The sequence below is a fragment of the Eschrichtius robustus genome, chromosome 5 (genome assembly GCF_028021215.1).
Source record: "Eschrichtius robustus isolate mEscRob2 chromosome 5, mEscRob2.pri, whole genome shotgun sequence".
NCBI lineage: Eukaryota > Metazoa > Chordata > Mammalia > Artiodactyla > Eschrichtiidae > Eschrichtius > Eschrichtius robustus.
Genome location: NC_090828.1, coordinates 38,405,172 through 38,423,812, shown reverse-complemented (window position 1 = coordinate 38,423,812; position 18,641 = coordinate 38,405,172). Strand labels below are relative to the sequence as shown.

Here is an 18,641-nt window from a genome sequence, read left to right as displayed (position 1 = left end):
ATCTCACTCAGATTCAACAGAGAAATCAAAAGCTTTACAGACAAGCAAAAGCTACGAGAATTCAGCACCACCAAACCAGCTCTACAACAAATGCTAAAGGAACTTCTCTAAGTGGGAAACATAAGAGAAGAAAAGGACCTATAAAAACAAACCCAAAACAATTAAGAAAATGGTAATAGGAACATACATATCGATAATTACCTTAAATGTGAATGGATTAAATGCTCCAACCAAAAGACACAGGCTCACTGGATGGATACAAAAACAAGACCCATCTATATGCTGTCTACAAGGGACCCACTTCAGACCTAGGGACACATAACTGAAAGTGAGGGGATAGAAAAAGATATTTCATGCAAGTGGAAATCAAAAGAAAGCTGGAGTAGCAATACTCATACCAGATAAAATAGACTTTAAAGAATGTTACAAGAGACAAGGAAGGACACTACATAATGATCAAGGGATCAACTGAAGAAGAAGATATAACAGTTATAAATATATATGCACCCAACATAGGAGCACCTCAATACATAAGGCAAATGCTAACAGCTATAAAAGAGGAAGTCGACAGTAACACAATAATAGTGGGGGACTTTAACACCTCACTTACACCAAAGGACAGATCATCCAGACAGAAAATTAATAAGGAAACACAAGCTTCAAGTGACACAATAGACCAGATAGATTTAATTAATATTTATAGGACATGCCATCCAAACACAGCAGATTACACTTTCTTCTCAAGTGTGCATGGAACATTCTCCAGGATAGATCACATCTTGGGTCACAAATCAAGCCTTGGTAAATTTAAGAAAATTGAAAGCATATCAAGCATCTTTTCTGACCACAATGCTATGAGATTAGAAATAAATTACAGGGAAAAAAACATAAAAAACACAAACACATGGAGGCTAAACAATACGTTACTAAATAACCAAGAGATCACTGAAGAAATCAAAGAGGAAATCAAAAAATACCTAGAGACAAATGACAATGAAAACACGATAATCCAAAACCTATAGGATACAGCAAAAGCAGTTCTAAGAGGGAAGTTTAGAGCAATATAATCCTACCTCAAGAAACAAGAAACACCTCAAATAAACAATCTAACCTTACACCTAAAGGAACTAGAGAAAGAAGAACAAACAAAACCCAAAGTTAGTAGAAGGAAAGAAATCATAAAGATTAGAGCAGAAATAAAAAAAATAGAAACAAAGAAAACAATAGCAAAAATCAACAAAACTAAAAGCTGGTTCTTTGAGAAGGTAAACAAAATTGATAAACCTTTAGCCAGACTCATCAAGAAAAAGAGGGAGAGGACTCAAATCAATAAAATTAGAAATGAAAAAAGAAAAGTTACAATGGACACCGCAGAAATACAAAGCGTCATGACGGACTACTACAAGCAACTCTATGCCAATAAAATGGACAACCTGGAAGAAATGGACAAATTCTTAGAAAGGTATAACCTTCCAAGACTGAACCAGGAAGAAACAGAAAATATGAACAGACCAATCACAAGTCATGAAATTGAAACTGTGATTAAAAATCTTCCAACAAACAAAAGTCCAGGACCAGATGGCTTCACAGGTGAATTCTAGCAAACATTTAGAGAAGAGCTAACACCCATCCTTCTCAAACTCTCCCAAAAAATTGCAGAGGAAGGAACACTCCCAAACTCATTCTATGAGGCCACCATCACCCTGATACCAAAACCAGACAAAGGTACTACAAAAAAAGAAAATTACAGACCAATATCACTAATGATGAATATAGATGCAAAAATCCTCAACAGAATACTAGCAAATAGAATCCAACAACACACTAAAAGGGTCATACACCATGATCAAGTGGGATTTATCTCAGGGATGCAAGGATTCTTCAATATATGCAAATCAATCAATGCGATACACCATATTAATAAATTGAAGTACAAAAACCATACGATCATCTCAATAGATGCAGAAAAAGCTTTTGACAAAATTCAACACCCATTTATGATAAAAACTCTCCAGAAAGTGGGCATAGAGGGAACCTACCTCAACATAATAAAGGCCATATACGACAAACCCACAGCAAACATCATTCTCAACGGTGAAAAACTGAAAGCATTTCCTCTAAGATCAGGAACAAGACAAGGATGTCCACTCTCACCACTATTATTCAACATAGTTTTGGAAGTCCTAGCCACGGCAATCAGAGAAGAAAAAGAAATAAAAGGAATGCAAATTGGAAAAGAAGAAGTAAAACTGTCAGTGTTTGCGGATGACATGATACTATACATAGATAATCCTAAAGATGCCGCTAGAAAACTACTAGAGCTAATCAATGAATTTGGTAAAGTTTCAGGATACAAGATTAATGCACAGAAACCTCTTGCATTCCTATACACTAACAACAAGAGATCAGAAAGAGAAATTAAGGAAACAATCCCATACACCATTCCAACAAAAAGAATAAAATACCTAGGAATAAACCTACCTAAGGAGGTAAAAGACCTGTACTCAGAAAACTATAAGACACTGGTGAAAGAAATCAAAGATGACACAAACAGATGGAGAGATATACCATGTTCTTGGATTGGAACACTCAATACTGTAAAAATGACTATACTACCCAAAGCAATCTACAGATTCAATGCAATCCTTATCAAATTACCAATGGCATTTTTTACAGAACTAGAACAAAAAATCTTAAAATTTGTATGGAGACACAAAAGACCCCAAATAGCCAAAGCAATCTTTTTTTTTTTTTAATTTATTTATGTATTTATTTATGGCTGCGTTGGGTCTTCGTTTCTGTGCGAGGGCTTTCTCTAGTTGTGGCAAAGCGGGGGCCACTCTTCATCGCGGTGCGTGGGCCTCTCACTATCGCGGCCTCTCTTGTTGCGGAGCGCAAGCTCCAGATGCGCAGGCTCAGTAATTGTGGCTCATGGGCCCAGTTGTTCCACGGCACGTGGGTTCTTCCCGGACCAGGGCTCGAACCCATGTCCCCTGCATTGGCAGGCAGATTCTCAACCACTGCGCCACCAGGGAAGCCCTAGCCAAAGCAATCTTGAGGGAACAAAACAGATCTGGAGGAATCAGACTCCCTGATTTAGACTATACTACAAAGCTACAGTAATCAAGACAATATGGCACTGGCACAAAAACAGAAATATAGATCAATGGAACAGGATAGAAAGCCCAGAGATAAACCCACATATCTATGGTCAACTAATCTATGACAAAGGAGGCAAGGATATACAGTGGAGAAAAGTCAGTCTCGTCAGTAAGTGGTGCTGGGAAAACTGGACAGCTACATGTAAAAGAATGAAATTAGAACACTCCCTAACACCATACACAAAAATAAACTCAAAATGGATTAAGGACCTAAATCTAAGACCGGACACTATAAAACTTTTAGAGGAAAACATAGGAAGAACACTCTTTGACATAAATCACAGCAAGATCTTTTTTGATCCACCTCCTAGAGTAATGGAAATAAAAACAAAAATAAACAAATGGGACATAATGAAACTTCAAAGCTTTTACACAGCAAAGGAAACTATAAACAAGACGAAAAGAGAACCCTCAGAATGGGAGAAAATATTTGCAAACGAATCAATGGAAAAAGGATTAATCTCCAAAATATATGAACAGCTCAGGCAGCTAAATATTAAAAAAACAAACAACCCAATCCAAAAATGGGCAGAAGACCTAAATAGACATCTCTCCAAAGAAGATATACAGATGGCCAAGAGGCACATGAAAAGCTGCTCAACATCACTAATTATTAGAGAAATGCAAATCAAAACTACAATGAGGTATCACCTCACACCGGTTAGAATGGGCATCATCAGAAAATCTACAAACAACATATGCTGGAGAGGGTGTGGAGAAAAGGGAACCCTCTTGCACTGTTGGTGGGAATGTAAATTGATACAGCCACTATGGAGAACAGTATGGAGTTTCCTTAAAAAACTAAAAATAGAATTACCATATGACCCAGCAATCCCACTACTGGGCATATACCCAGAGCAAACCGTAATTCAAAAAGACACATGCACCCGAATGTTCATTGCAGCACTATTGACAGTACCCAGGTCATGGAAGCAATCTAAATGCCCATCCAGAGATGAATGGATAAAGAAGATGTGGTACATATATACAATAATGAATATTATTCAGCCATAAAAAGGCACAAAATTGGGTCATTTGTAGAGACGTAGATGGACCTAGAGACTGTCATACAGAGTGAAGTAACTCAGAAAGAGAAAAACAAATATCATATATTAACGCATATATGTGGAATCTAGAAAAATGGTACAGATTAACTGGTTTGCAGGGCAGAAATAGAGACACAGATGTAAAGAACAAAGGTATGGACACCAAGGGGGGAAAACGGGGGCGGGGGGTGGTGGTGGTGGGATGAATTGGGAGACTGGGGTTGACATGTATACACTAATATGTATAAAATAGATATCTAACAAGAACCTGCTGTATAAAAAAAAAAATTAAAAAAAAAAAAAGTTTGTGCCTACCCAAAGGTGGGAGGGCTCTAGAATCTTAGCGAATCTTTTGCTGTCTTTCCACATGCCATTTTATCACCACATTTTGAATGTAAGCATCTCATCCCAGTAGCTCCCTCACCAGCCAAACCACCAGCATACTGACAAGGGCAGAGGACATGTGTGTAGTGCATGCCTGACCTGTGTCTACCTGCTTTTGCCACTGCAAGTTCAAATCTTACCTTCCCAGCTGCATGGCACAGGGAGATCAGCTCGGTGCTTTGCGACCACCTGGAGGGGTGGGATAGGGAGGGTGGGAGGGAGACGCAAGAGGGAGGGGATATGGGGATATACGTATGCATATAGCTGATTCACTTTGTTATACAGCAGAAACTAACACAAACACTGTAAAGCAGTTATACTCCAGTAAAGATGTTAAACAAAAAAACCCCAAAATCTTACCTTCCATCCTCCTCTCTTTCTCCTCCCTCCCTCTGTCCCCTCCTCCTCTCTCCTCCCTCCTCCCTCTCTCTCTCATATACACAACCTATTTTTGTCTTTGTGTGTGTGCATTAGAATGCTTTATCTTAAGGAAATAACTGGGTAAATGTTAAGACTAATCTTTAAGGATGATTTAAGAAAGGTTAGTCATAAAAGTAAAATACTGGAAACAACTTTGGCATTAGACAAAGAGTTGGTTAAATAAATTACAATACAGCCACATGATGTAGCTGCGATGCTTTGTAAGAATGCTTAATAATGTGGAGAGATGTTCACAAACTATGGTTGTGCGCAAAAAGCAAGTACTAAAACATTATGAATGAATGAACCCATTTTTGTAAAAACATTAAACATTCTAGAAGGATGTACCACAAAAGCCCTGAGATCACTTCCTGGCACATGGTAAACACTGTATACTTGCTTGCTAACTGTTATCGAAGTAGAGTCAGGGAACTAAGGGATAGAGACTGGGGGTATCTACCACTGGCACAGTTCTGAGTCCGGCTGAGACCTTAGTTAACAGTTGCCACATGAAGGATGCTTTCTGGTTAAAAGAGAGATCCAGCAATGTCTCCTCAACTGAACTGGCTTGAACCAGAGCTATGAAAATGTGCCTATCACCATGAATAGCAGCAGACTTATTTTACTTCATGTTTTGATCATATGAGTAATACATGAATGCATTCTTCTTTTAAAAGATAGATTGTTAAAGATTTAGGTAAAATCCCCTTGAGAATCATCCCCAATGCTGGACTCTCTTCACTCCCTGAAGAAAACTACTACTCTGAGTTTGGTTGGTGAGCTTCTGGTTTCTTTTATGTCTTCATATACAAATATGTGTACCCATAGAAAATCAGAGAATTAAGCTGAGTGGCCAATACAATAGTCTTCTTGTTTTTTAAAATATTACACAATTTTTAAAAATTTATAGCACTATTTCATAAGTATGATTTTACATTAATGTGCCATATTGTAATAACACTGAATTTCCTTGTTTCATTCAATAATATATTTTTCATATCTGTTTATGTTGAAACTTAGAGAATGAGTCCATTCTCTTTATTTGCCACATGTATTCCAACATATAAATACACATTTTTTTTAGACATTCTCTCTATTGATGGGTATTTCAATTGTTTCCAGTATTTCACTAGTCAAACAATGCTGCTATGAATATCCAGAAAATGACTCCTTACGCAAATGTGCAAGTATTTGTCTAGGATAGATAATTAGAATCGGACTTTCTGTGTCAACAGTCAAGCACACTTTTGGTTTTCATAGTCTGAACCCTCCAAAGTGTATCAATGTACACACTCACAGTGTATGATTGCTTAATTTCCCCACATTCTCATCAACACTTGATATTATCAGTTATTTAAAATACTGCAGGACTTCCGTGGTGACGCAGTGGTTAAGAATCTGCCTGCCAGTGCAGGGGACACGGGTTCGAGCCCTGGTCCAGGAGGATCCCACATGCCGCAGAGCAACTAAGCCCGTGTATCACAACTACTGAGCCTACGCTCTAGAGCCTGAGTGCTGCAACTACTGAGCCCACGTGCCACAACTACTGAAGCCCGCGCACCTAGAGCCCGTGCTCTGCAACAAGAGAAGCCACCGCAATGAGAAGCCCACGCACCGCGAAGCCCACGCACCGCAACGAAGAGTAGCCCCCACTCACCGCAACTAGAGAAAGCCCGCACCCAGCAATGAAGACCCAATGCAGTCAAAAATAAAGAAATAAAATAAAATAGTGCAAATCTGATTGGAGAAAAATGGTCTCACATTTTTGGTTTCCTGTTTAACAGTGAGGTTGGGCATCTTCTAATATGTTTGTTTACTGGTCATTTATAATTCATTCTCTGAGAACCATTTATTTATATTCTTTGCCTATTTCTCCTATTTTTCTATGTTTTTCTTATAATTTATATGCATACATTTATATTGTCTTGTTATTATTTTTTTAATTTAATTTTATTTATTTTTTATACAGCAGGTTCTTATTAGTTATCTATTTTATACATATTAGTGTATATATGTCAATCCCAATCTCCCGATTCATCCCACCACCTTGACCCTGAGCTTGCTGCGCAGCATAGCAACACACGCCCCGTGTGTAACAAACATCAGCACTGTGTTCATGCAGCTTTGGGGTTACTTGAGGAAATGAAAGATAATTAGAAATCTAGGAAGTAGATTCTTTCAGTCACTATTTAAGTCCTCCATTCCTCTACTAATCCTCCTCCAAAAGGTTGAAGAGGCAGCTGCCGAGTAAACCTCCTCTCCCAGAACAACAAAATTATTACGACAAAAGCAGAGCTATCTGAATCGGGACGCAGTATTTCATCAGTGTCATTCCGTGAGACCGGCTTCCTCATCCTCTTCCTCCGTCTGTCTGAGAGTCTTGTTTACATGTCAGAAGGAGACATCAGATGGCTTTGAGTTGAATATTTATAACTGATTTTTCTAAAGGAAGCTTCATGTTATTTACCTGCCTGTCAGGCACCATTGTGCACTGAAGGACACAGAGTCTGCATGTCTCATGATTTAAAGGCAAATGCTTTTTCCCCAAGGACATTTTAAAGCTTATCATTTTTTTTTTTTTAAAGCACTAGGCTATACTGATTCTGCAGAAACAAAGACCCAACTAAAAGTTAAACTCTAATTACAAATTAAGTACCTTTTTTTAAAAATCTTATCCCTATTAACACTTGATTTTATTTTCATAGATATTAGGAGTAAAAACAACTCTGAGCATCTTTTCCAGAGGCAATATTTCTGTTCTCTTAGCCCTGTCTTCTAGGAAGAAGAATAAAGAAAAAAGGTAAACCAAATGACTAAAACTCTTACAGGCCAGAGAGAACAACTGATTCTTAAGGCGGGCTTAGCCAATGTTTGGCTTTTAATTATAGAAATAAATATGGGGACTTCCCTGGTGGTACAGTGGTTAAGAATCCACCTGCCAATGCAGGGGACACGGGTTCGAGCCCTGGTCCGGGAAGATCCCACATGCCGCGGAGATACTAAGCATGTGCGCCTCAACTACTGAGGTCACATGCCACAGCTACCGAAGACCACGGACCTAGAGCCCGTGCTCTGCAACAAAGAGAAGCCACCACAATGAGAAGCCCGCGCGCCACAAAGAAGAGTAGCCGCGCTCACCACAACTAGAGAAAGCCCACGTGCAGCAACAAAGACCCAACACAGCCAAAAACATAGATAAATAAATAAATTAATTTAAAAGAAAAAGAAATATGAAAGAAAGATCATATGAAGTATGATTATAATACAGTGAGATCAGCTTGCTTTTGATTTTTTTTTTTTTAACAAACAGACCAAATCTTATTACAGCCCAGGAGCACTGTCCTTCAAAGCAATGACCTTGGAAGAGTGTATTATAATTCCATGTATGTAGCAGTTGTCCAAAGCATTTTAAAAACTTCCCTTGGAGCTGCCTTTGGAGCCAGTTTATATACCCGTCAGCAAATGGCCCATTACTTTATAATCGCACCACATTGGAGGCCAAAATCAGCATTGACTCATTTAATCACCCCTCTTTCTCTAGACCAAAAAAAAAATCAAATCCAACCTCAAAGGATGAATATTTGTTATGCATGAGATAATCAAAAGAATGACCTGCTACCAGCTCTGGAGGCAATTTGCATTGGGAGTAGTAATCACATTTTGAACAATCACAGGAAATAATTTTACAGGAATACCACTTGTTTGGTGGCCTATGTTCTAATAAATTTACTATTTTTAATTAGTAGCTACAACTCACAAACACTCCCATGTTAGAGGGTGGGTACTTCTGGTTTTCTTCCTTCAGCCCAGAACTCTCTAACCCTTGTGTGTCTCCAGAGTTTCTCTACAGGGTCTCGTTACTGTGGCTGTTTCTCTGTGTGCTCTGTTTCCTGTATCTCAAGCCTAGGCTCTTAACTCTTGGCCACTGATTGGTTCACACTGATCTCATTCATCCATCTCCAGGCAAACGATTTAGCAAGCTCTTGACCCTTGTATTTGCCTTAATCCTGACTCAGCCAGTTCCAAAACAGAAGCTAGAAGCAGGTGGGGAAAATAAAGCCAGAATGTGGACCGGCAGTTAGAAGAGGAAATCTGCAAGGCCTGAATTCCTCGCTGTCTGCTCAGAGGCATTCAGGGTTCCATCTGCCTGGCTAACAGGAGATAATGTCAGTAGGAATTTAACGGGCTTGGGTTACACTATGCTCTGTAAGTTAATACAACAATGGAGAACACAGCTGTAATGGGCAATTCTGGCAAAGCCAAGTGATTTGTCCAACGTGGGAATTGTTAGCACCTCATTCATTATTAAATTGGAAAACAGTTTGGTTGGATTCCCTAAAGGGTCAGCTGCCAGATGTAAGCTCAGAGATGAAATCATTGCTCTTGCAATGATATTTCTTTAGGAATATATACAAATTGAATAAAGGACCTTTTGGGGAAATTAAAACCATGAGAATTCCAAGAATTCGCCTAAGTCTCCACAGCTGAATAAAATTTCTAAAGAACTTTCCCAATGCTCTCCCATGCCCTTAGTCTTCCTAATTTGATGAGGGAAGAAGGAAAAATTCCATAGCATGTGCCACCCAAAATTATACTAGAGACATTAATAGCCAGTGATTCTTCCTAGATGACTGGGCTAAGAGAACAGGTGTACAGATCAAGATATACAGAACCGTTTCTCCTGGCTCTACTGAATAAGCCCCATCTAAAAGAGGCTGGTGTACTCCATGCCCACGTGAAGGGGAGGTGAAACCAAGTTTCTTGATCACCAGACCCCAGATGCCCGAAAAAAAAATAGATGGGTCCTTCATGCTGAAGAATTAAAACCTTCCCCTTCGAATGTGGAAAAACAAACCAAAAACCAAAAAACCAAAGCTGGGGATCTAAAACAAGGTTTTGAATTTGTACCTTCATGAACCAAACATTCCTCTGAGACCCAGAGCTGTCTCTTAATACAACATTTAGATGGTGAGTACAGCGGGTCGGGACCATTAGGTGTCATACCACAAAACTCTTTATTTTTCACCCCCACCAATTCTGCCTATAATTTTCCATGGGCCAAATTTCTACTGTTGGGGCGACCAGCCAGGTGTGCGCTGTCTGTTAGCCAAAGACTGTGCCGGCATCAAACAGTACATGTTTTGTTTGGAACACAGCCCTGAAACATCTTTAGAATTATCAGAATGAAGGCCTGTTCTCAAGAGCACCAGAAATACTACAGGGAGTCGAACTTAAGTTCCACGAGATTGTCAGGAGCACGGGGCACAAGCATTGTAAGGCACAAAATACTTGTTTCCTGGGAAAACCCACCTCAAGGACACAAACACAACAAAAATAAGGGCAATGTGAGTCTTCTTTGTGTATCACAGCACAATGCTTGCTTCTTTTCCATAATGTTCTCCCCATCTGCTCGAATACCATGTCAGTTCCTACCTTTGCGTAGCTGACTTTGGAATTCTACAGTTTCCCTTTACTACTGCAAACAAAGGTAAAACCTTATTATAGGCCTTTTGCATAGTCTGTGGGCAGAGGCATTGCCTCCAGATTTGAATCTCCCCAAACCAAAAGAAGGAGGAAGAAAGCCAGCTGGCCTGCATACAATCCACACGGAGACACGTGCACGTGCTCAGATTCATTCTGGGGATTTGTCTAGCAAATACTCAAGGGAGAAAGCACATAACGGTTTTGGAAACCTGTTTGGTGAGATGTACCAAGCATACAGGTTTCCAAAAATGAAAACACTGACATTTAAAAAATCTGATGAAATATTTAAAATACATCGAAAAATGAAGAGAATAATATCACAAAGACCAGTACACACACAAATCTGATTTAACATGTGTTGGCCATATTTACCCCAATTTTTAAAAAATAAAAATATTTTACAGAGTTACAGTCTCTTTCATACCCTCCCCTGAAGACATCTCTCACTCAGTTGGCCTCCTCAGAGGTAATCACTATCCAGAAATGGATATGTTTCTTTTCCTTCCATATTTTTGTTCTTTGATTATATCGTTACAGTCATGTATCCATAAGCAAAACATAGTATTGTTTTGTAATGCAATTTAAATATATGTAAATACACATAAACATTTACGTGTGTTCATGCAGACTTTAAGAAAACAGCTTTCTTGTTTGTTCTTTGTATTTTTACAATGAAAAAAATTAAAAGATATCCAAATGTACTGAATTCATTTACAATACTGGGCCTGGTTAGACAGTCAGGAATCAGACTTTCAAGGCAATATAAAAGTTTCACTAGAGAAGTCATTTTTCAATAAGAAGAAGGTCTTGCATTGTCCCTTGTCTACTGATAAACTCCATGATCAAATAAACTTCCACGAGCACAGTAAAGAAATTTTGTTTGGGTTCATTGTAGTAGTCAATCCAGTAAACTGGTCATTTAAATTTTTATCTGCAGTTGACTTTTAAGTACAGCTGATATTTACCTGACAGAATCAGGAGTTCAATGATCTCTGCGTCTCCCAGAAACGCAGCCACATGAAGCGGGGTTCGCTTCTCAGAATCCTGAAACAATGGCAAAGATAAACAAGTCAGTGGCAGCCGGAGGTATCTTTTGTAGTTATAGTACGACATGTCACTCACTCTGAGATTAATGCTTGTGACAGAGAGTGAAGGCCAAACACCTACTCAGGTCAGTTCTGGTTACACATTTCTCTCAGCATCTCCCACAGTCACGTGTACGAAAGATCCCAATTTCTGTGTCTGTGTGTCGTATTTACCTCCCTGCTCCTTTTATTGAAGCCCAGTTCAGGTCAAGGATGGACCATCATGCACTGGATGATGAAATTCAATTTACTTTTAAACCTTCAGTATGGTTAAAAAAAAAAATTCAAATCTTTCTACCTACCTTAACAGCATAGTTCAAAGCTTTCAATGATTTATTTTCTTTCTAAGAGAACCTAGTGGAATTGTTCACAAGGATATTTTCCATTAACTGTTGCCTAGACCACTGCCCATTCATGTAGTACTTATTGAATGCCTACTATGTGCCAGAAGCCAGATTCTGGGGACAGGGAGGGTGACCATGACAGGCCCAGTCCCTGGCTTCATGAAACTCATAATCACGTGGGGAGGCCAACAGTAGTCATGTAAGCCAATGACACATGAGATCCTTTCATATGGTGGTAAAGGCCATAACAAAATAAAAACAGGATAATGAGATCAAGTGACTGGGGAGATGGGAAAGATTCCTTAGAGTGGTTGAGTAAGGCCTTTCAGAGGATGTTGACCTTGAAGCTGAGAGGTGAGGTAGATATTACTCTGTTTCATAGATGAGAAACTATGGCTCAAATAAATTAAGAAATGTCCTCAAGACCCCACAGGTATATAGCAGAGTCAAGATTAGACCTTCACCTGTCAGATTCCAGTCTCAGTCTTTGGCAAGGCATTTAACATATTGTGCTAAGAGGCAGCATGCTAACAGGCAGGGGAAAAAATACTGCTTTCCCATCTGTAAACTGGAGATGATAATATCTCCCTAGAGAACTGATAAGAACATTCAAGATAATGTAAGTAAATAAGTCCTAGGCAGGCATGAGGCTGGGCCCATGCCCAGCAAGTGCTCCATAGTAGCCTTTATTGTCACAGCATAGATAGTTGTGTGATACTGTAACCCAGCAGGACCCTATGGGGCCTTCCCGGGACAGCACCCGCATCCCTGTCCTCTACCTGCCTCTCGTTTGTAGAAAAACTTTAGCCTCCTAGGCCTTCCCCGAGTTCCAAAGAATAAATTTAATCAAAGAAGTGAGAAAGAAAGAAACAAAGAAAAGTAAGAGAAAATAATAATAGTTTAGCCATTAAACAAAGTCTAGGACCTTTAGTTCCTCCTCAAGGGCTACAGAGAATATCCTGAGCCACATCCTTGAGTTGTTTTGCAGATACTGAAACCTCCACCAAGAGGAAGAAGTTAACTGCATGCTGACCACAAGCACGTAGACCCCAGATAAGTTGGAACCAGAAGGTTGATGATGTTGACTCCTGATTACCTCACCACCAACCAGTCAGAAGAATGTCCACAAGCTGGTCACACATCCCCAAACCGTCTCCCTCACCCTGACTTTAAAAACCTTTCCCCAAAAGCCATTGAGGAGTGCAGGCATTTTGAGCAATAGCCACCCCTTGCTAAGGCAAGTACCCCTTGCTTGGCCTTGCGATAAACACTGCACCTTCCTTCACTACAGCCCAGTATCAGTAGATTGTCTTTACTGCACATAGGCGAGCAGACCCAAGTTTGGTTTGGTTACATCTTCCCTCCAAAACCGAGAACTCTCATAGAGTAAAGAATAGGTCTTACTCCCCTCTCTCCCCATAGTAGCAGCACAGTAGGTGCTCAGCATAAACTGACCAAACTAAACTAGTCTATGTGTGTGGTCTCTTCCACAAACTTCCATCAACTGTCCCATAACAACAGTAACCAAAGCCTATATGCTATCTTAGAGGTTTCTCCTGAAACTAGCATGCATTTTAGTTTCGAGATTTGTGGATTCACTACTGATTTTAATCATCATTCCTATCATCACTTGATTAGACAATATACCTAACAGTCCTTGTAGCCTAAGGATTCTGTTATTCTGTTTGCGGACAGTTCAGGCCCTCTGTTCTCAGTCTCTTTCAGACCATAGATTTTAGGCATTTCATGACTCACTAATATCTAAAACAGATGGCAGGCAGGGAACATGACAAGAACTGATCTTCAGACCAGTCTATTTGTTAGGAGGTCTGGTAAATAGGTTTTATGAATGGATTAACTAACTTTTCAGTGGATCAAAAGAGTTAGCGGGGAATTTATGTTGTCTATGTATGCTGCAGGCAATCACTACAGATAAGAGGAAATAGGGCAGTCATGTTAACTATTCCCTATTAAATAATGGTATGCCTTGGAAAATTCAGTAAGATATACAACCATGGTTAACCCTCTTATTGCTATATCATCCTTTCTGTGAAAATAAAGTGTCAATATTTAAAAACATGTTTGCTTATTTGAGAATCAAGTGTATTAATCTGTGCAATGAACTATACAAATAACTGAGACCAGACTTTCACAAATGTCTTCTATTTCTATTTCTTCTATTGATATTTCTACAAGCACTTTCCTTTTTAGTTTCATATTCCCTTTGAATCCTCATTATATCAACTGAAAAGTACCTCTTGGGTCTTAGGATAAAAGTTATATAATTATATGTTCTTTCATGAATTGAACTGGTTCCAGAGTTTTGTTCAACAAATTAAGCCTCACCTAGGTGATTTAAACAAGGACTAACCCAATGCAAATTATAACTTTAATTTGACCTGAAGCAAATTCAATGCTCTGTTTGAGAACTTGGCCTCAAATAAAAGCCAAGAAAACACCAATATCCAAATCTGGTTGGTCCATCATTATATAACTGGCTTTGCTCATTCTGCGGCCCCTTTTATGACACGACTTGTTCAAACTGAAGTTTTTATATTATAAAATGGGTGTGTTACATGAGATCATATTGTAAAAACTCCTTGACTGTAAATCCCAGTGTTCCTGTTAATATGCATTTAAAGGCTTCCTGTAGCTTCCTGAACATCTATGCCAATTGACACTCTCCTTCAGTGACAAGCCATAGACAGGTAACTGCAGAGAAGATCTGTATTCAGGCAGTAGTTGTTTGGTTCACTGAAGCAGCAGAATCACATAAATAATTTCATGTGCTATTAAGACCTTACCCAAAATAACAATGCATTACTACTACTGACCAACACCTGCTCTCTAGCAAGGAACCCGAGTGATGTACAGGATCATGAGTTGAGGTGTGAATAACAGAGCCACATTTATCACCATACCCAATGAGGTGAAACCAGCCAGGTCTCACCAACTGCAGTTCATCCTCTGCCTAAGTACAGGGCCACTCTACTTGCCATAAGCTAGACAAATGGAGTAGGAGATGCAATGGTAGAAGAAGGCGGGGGAAGGCTCTGGGGAAAAGAGAATACTAGTAATAATACTACTAAAAATAGGTCCTAGGCCAATGATACCCCTATGGCATCTAAAAGAAGAAACAAAACCTATCTGGTGCAGACGTAGAGAATGGACTTGAGGACACGGGGAGGGGGAAGGGTAAGCTGGGAAGAAGTGAGAGAGTGGCATGGACACATATACACTACCAAATGTAAAATAGATAGCTAGTGGGAAGCAGCTGCATAGCACAGGGAGATCAGCTCGGTGCTTTGTGACCACCTAGAGGGGTGGGATAGGGAGGGTGGGAGGGAGGGAGACGCAAGAGGGAAGAGATATGGGGACATATGTATATGTATAACTGATTCACTTTGTTATAAAGCAGAAACTAACACACCACTGTAAAGCAATTATACTCCAATAAAGATGTTAAAAAAAAAAACCTATCTGGTACTTATGCAGGGCTTTTAATTTTTTTTCAAAATGTCTTTTCATCTATTCTATTACTTAAATCTCATAACATCCCTATCAGAGGAGACACACCTTTCAGAACTGTGTTGTTAAGTCTTGTTACCACTATTTAAAAGATAGGGAATCTGACCCCTAGATTATATGACTTGCCCGACACAGCAAACTGATGCCAAAGAATTAGGTGTCTGGGCTACCAACCTAAAACATTTTTCTTTATAAAAATGGAAACAAGAACATCATTTTAGAAGTTGCCTTGATAGTCTAAAAAACTTTCCATTATAATCCCTAAGAGATTCTAGGGAAAATGTGACAAACATATAGTAAACATTCATTTAAATGAGCTTACAGTAAGTTAAAGTAATAGTCTGGGGCCAGAAATGAACAGTAAAGTGAGAACCAAAGCTGGAAGCACATGAGCTTATTACCCTGCAGGGAGAAGTCATACCCCAGGAGCCTGGGACTGAACACTTGCTCAGGGATGGGAGGTGAGGTAGGGAACTGGAACTGGAAGACCCATGAAGTGGTCTTGAAGAAAGATCCTTGAAGTGCAATGGTGGGCTCGAGAAAAAGCCAGACACTCCATGGGCAGATGGCAAAGCGATGCCTTGGCCTAGATTCTTGGTGGAAGAACAAAAGTGTCTCCACTGAGCATCCACGTCTCCAGAGTCTGCCCTCGTGTGGTTTGGGGTTTTGAATTCACAATACCTTTGCAGTCTAGAAACTTTCAAGCTAAAAAATCGGCATAAAAATTGGTTCTAAGCCAAGGATACCCCTAGGGTGCCAAGAAGAAGAAACAAAATCTATCTGGAGAGATGTGCCCTCAATCCAAGCAATCCAGGATTCCCACATATTAAACCTCCGCTGAAGATGAGCTCACCAGCCTAAACCACAGACCCACGTAGAAACAATTAATTCCCCATAAGCCAGAGTCAGCAGGCATAACAACCAGCAAGAGCTTGAGATAATATTATAGAAGCAGCAGACAGAGATACGAGTAATGTTTAAAATCATTTAAACATGAAGGACAAAGCCCAAGGGAGAAAACAAGACCTTATTTTTTTTTTAACTGAACAAAATTTGGGGGAAGAGGTATGAAGGAAGAGTTACAGGAAGCAGTACAAATGATGCTAGAAACCATGTAAGACTTTGGTCTAAGAGAGATGAAAACAAGGGTTAAAAAAAAAAAATTGGAGAAGGATAAAATAAGTACAGTGACTTTGGGATATGTTTTACAACCATTTACTCAGCCATATTTTCTAGGCACAGACATTTATTGAGAAGGTATTATCTGCCGGACATTGTGGTGGATGTTAGGAATAGAAAATTTAAAATATCCAGTCCTCACCCTAAAGACACAGTCCAGTTACCAGTTTCCAAATTTAGGACATCAAAACAGAAACAAAAGCAGGGACATGGTAATTAGTGATATTCGTGATGTTAAAAGATTTGTGAAAATAAACTGAGACAAATGTTGTAGTAAATATTGCCCCCAAACCTGTCCAGTTCTGACCAAGCCTGGGCAGGGAGTCTAAACCGACAAGAAAAAAATCTCTCCTGAACTGGGAAGTAAACAAATTTTGCCCAGGACTCTCGAAAGGCCCCATTGGCTCCAGCTTAAATGGGAACTTTGGAAGCCCTGGGTCAGACTTCCAGGTCAGTCACAGAGCCCAGCCTGTATCTTATAGGCTGCCTTAGGGGTAGTTTCTGGATCAAAATTAGAATCCAGGACCAGGCTAGGACCAGAGTAGCCTTTGGGGAGAGTGGCCGAGCTACATGTTCTGCACCATTTGCATTCACTTCTATCTGTTACCCAAGTGGATTCTCTGTGATGACCAACAGCTCATGAATGGTTGTGTAGGTCTTTACAACACCCAGGAATATAAGAGGAAAAAACAATTCAAAAGCAAGCACAGATTAGTAATAACTCATCAATGTAGTTTTTAAAAAGACTGTTCAAGTACCACAAAAAGAGAGGTCTTTTTCCATTCCCCAGGAGCTCCCATTCCAAATAGCCCTTGGCAAACAGATTCGGACCCATGGAAAAAAATCAGGTTTCTTCAGAAGGAAGGAAGGTAAACCCTCCCTTTCTATGAATAGCCAAAGACACAGAGCCAGCTGGCGTCTGAGCTAAATTTGCAGTATGTCATAGAAAGATCAGGCAGAGGAAGTTTCTGTCGTCTGTTTACCAAAGAAGCAGATGAAAGAAAATAGGGAACTAGAAGTATGTCCATGTAAAGTGAGCTTGACATGGGCAGAGAGTCCGTTCTGGCAGCTGAAAATACTGTGTAGGCAGGCCGACTGAGGGGGCACCCCAAGCCTCTCTTTTGAAGATTAAGAACTGTTTATTACATGCTTCGGAAATTCTCAGCTAGAAGTGCATGATCTAATCTTCATTGTAAGTATCTGTCATACACTAAAACAAACATCCCTCCCTACATAGAAATATCTTATATACCAAGACGGGCAGATGGAGCAATATTAAAAAACAAGCTCTGCAAACCTTTCCTGTCATGAAATACAAAAGTTAAGTTCCAATCGTCAACTCAAACTCCCACTAATATCAAAGAAGCGAAGAAATTACTAACAACTTAGGCCCAACCAGCTTATGTGATATTGAACGGAGATCACTAGGAACAAGCAGATATCTAAAGAACTCTGGACACAAAATATGTACCTTGGAGATTCTTCAAATCATATGAGGAAAAGAGCCAAAGACACATTAAAGATTCAAATCAAACAATATGCAGAACGGGAAAGATGTTTAGTCTGAAGGTGGTGAATTAAAAGAAATTTGTGAAGAAGAAAAGAAAGCAAAGGAGGGAAACAAAAATCATGTTTCTTTTTAACATCTCACAAATACAGAGGAGTACAGAAAATACCAGATCTATATGTTCCCACCAGCAAAATCAAACATGTCAAACATGTTAATATTTTTTACATCTGCTTCAGAACTCTGTTTTTAAAAAATAGCTTTAGGGGTAAAATGTCATGAGCATTGTGACTTGCAAATGGTCTTGAAAATAACTTGTGTGTGTGTGTGTGTGTGTGTGTGTGTGTGTGTGTGTGAGAGAGAGAGAGAGAGAGAGACAGAGACACAGAAACAGAGACATGTTAGGTTAGGCAGTTTTCAGTTCTTCACTACCACAAACGATGTTGCAATGTACATTCTGTACATGTCTCTCTGGGAATATGTATGAGAATCTCCCTAGAGCA

The 18,641-nt window shown here is 39.5% G+C and overlaps 1 protein-coding gene across 7 annotated transcripts in view; it reads right to left on the bottom strand.

The window, feature by feature from the left end:
* Positions 1–18,641, bottom strand: part of ANKRD44 (ankyrin repeat domain 44) — a 329,081-nt gene that overhangs the window by 151,593 nt on the left and 158,847 nt on the right. For 6 of the 7 annotated variants that reach the window (XM_068544732.1, XM_068544730.1, XM_068544733.1 and 3 more), the window contains exon 3: positions 11,461–11,539. The exons of the other annotated variant lie outside the window; for it this stretch is intronic. In XM_068544732.1, the coding sequence (XP_068400833.1) occupies positions 11,461–11,539 (79 nt within the window). The remainder of the gene's footprint in view (positions 1–11,460; positions 11,540–18,641) is intronic. 7 annotated transcript variants of the gene reach the window in all.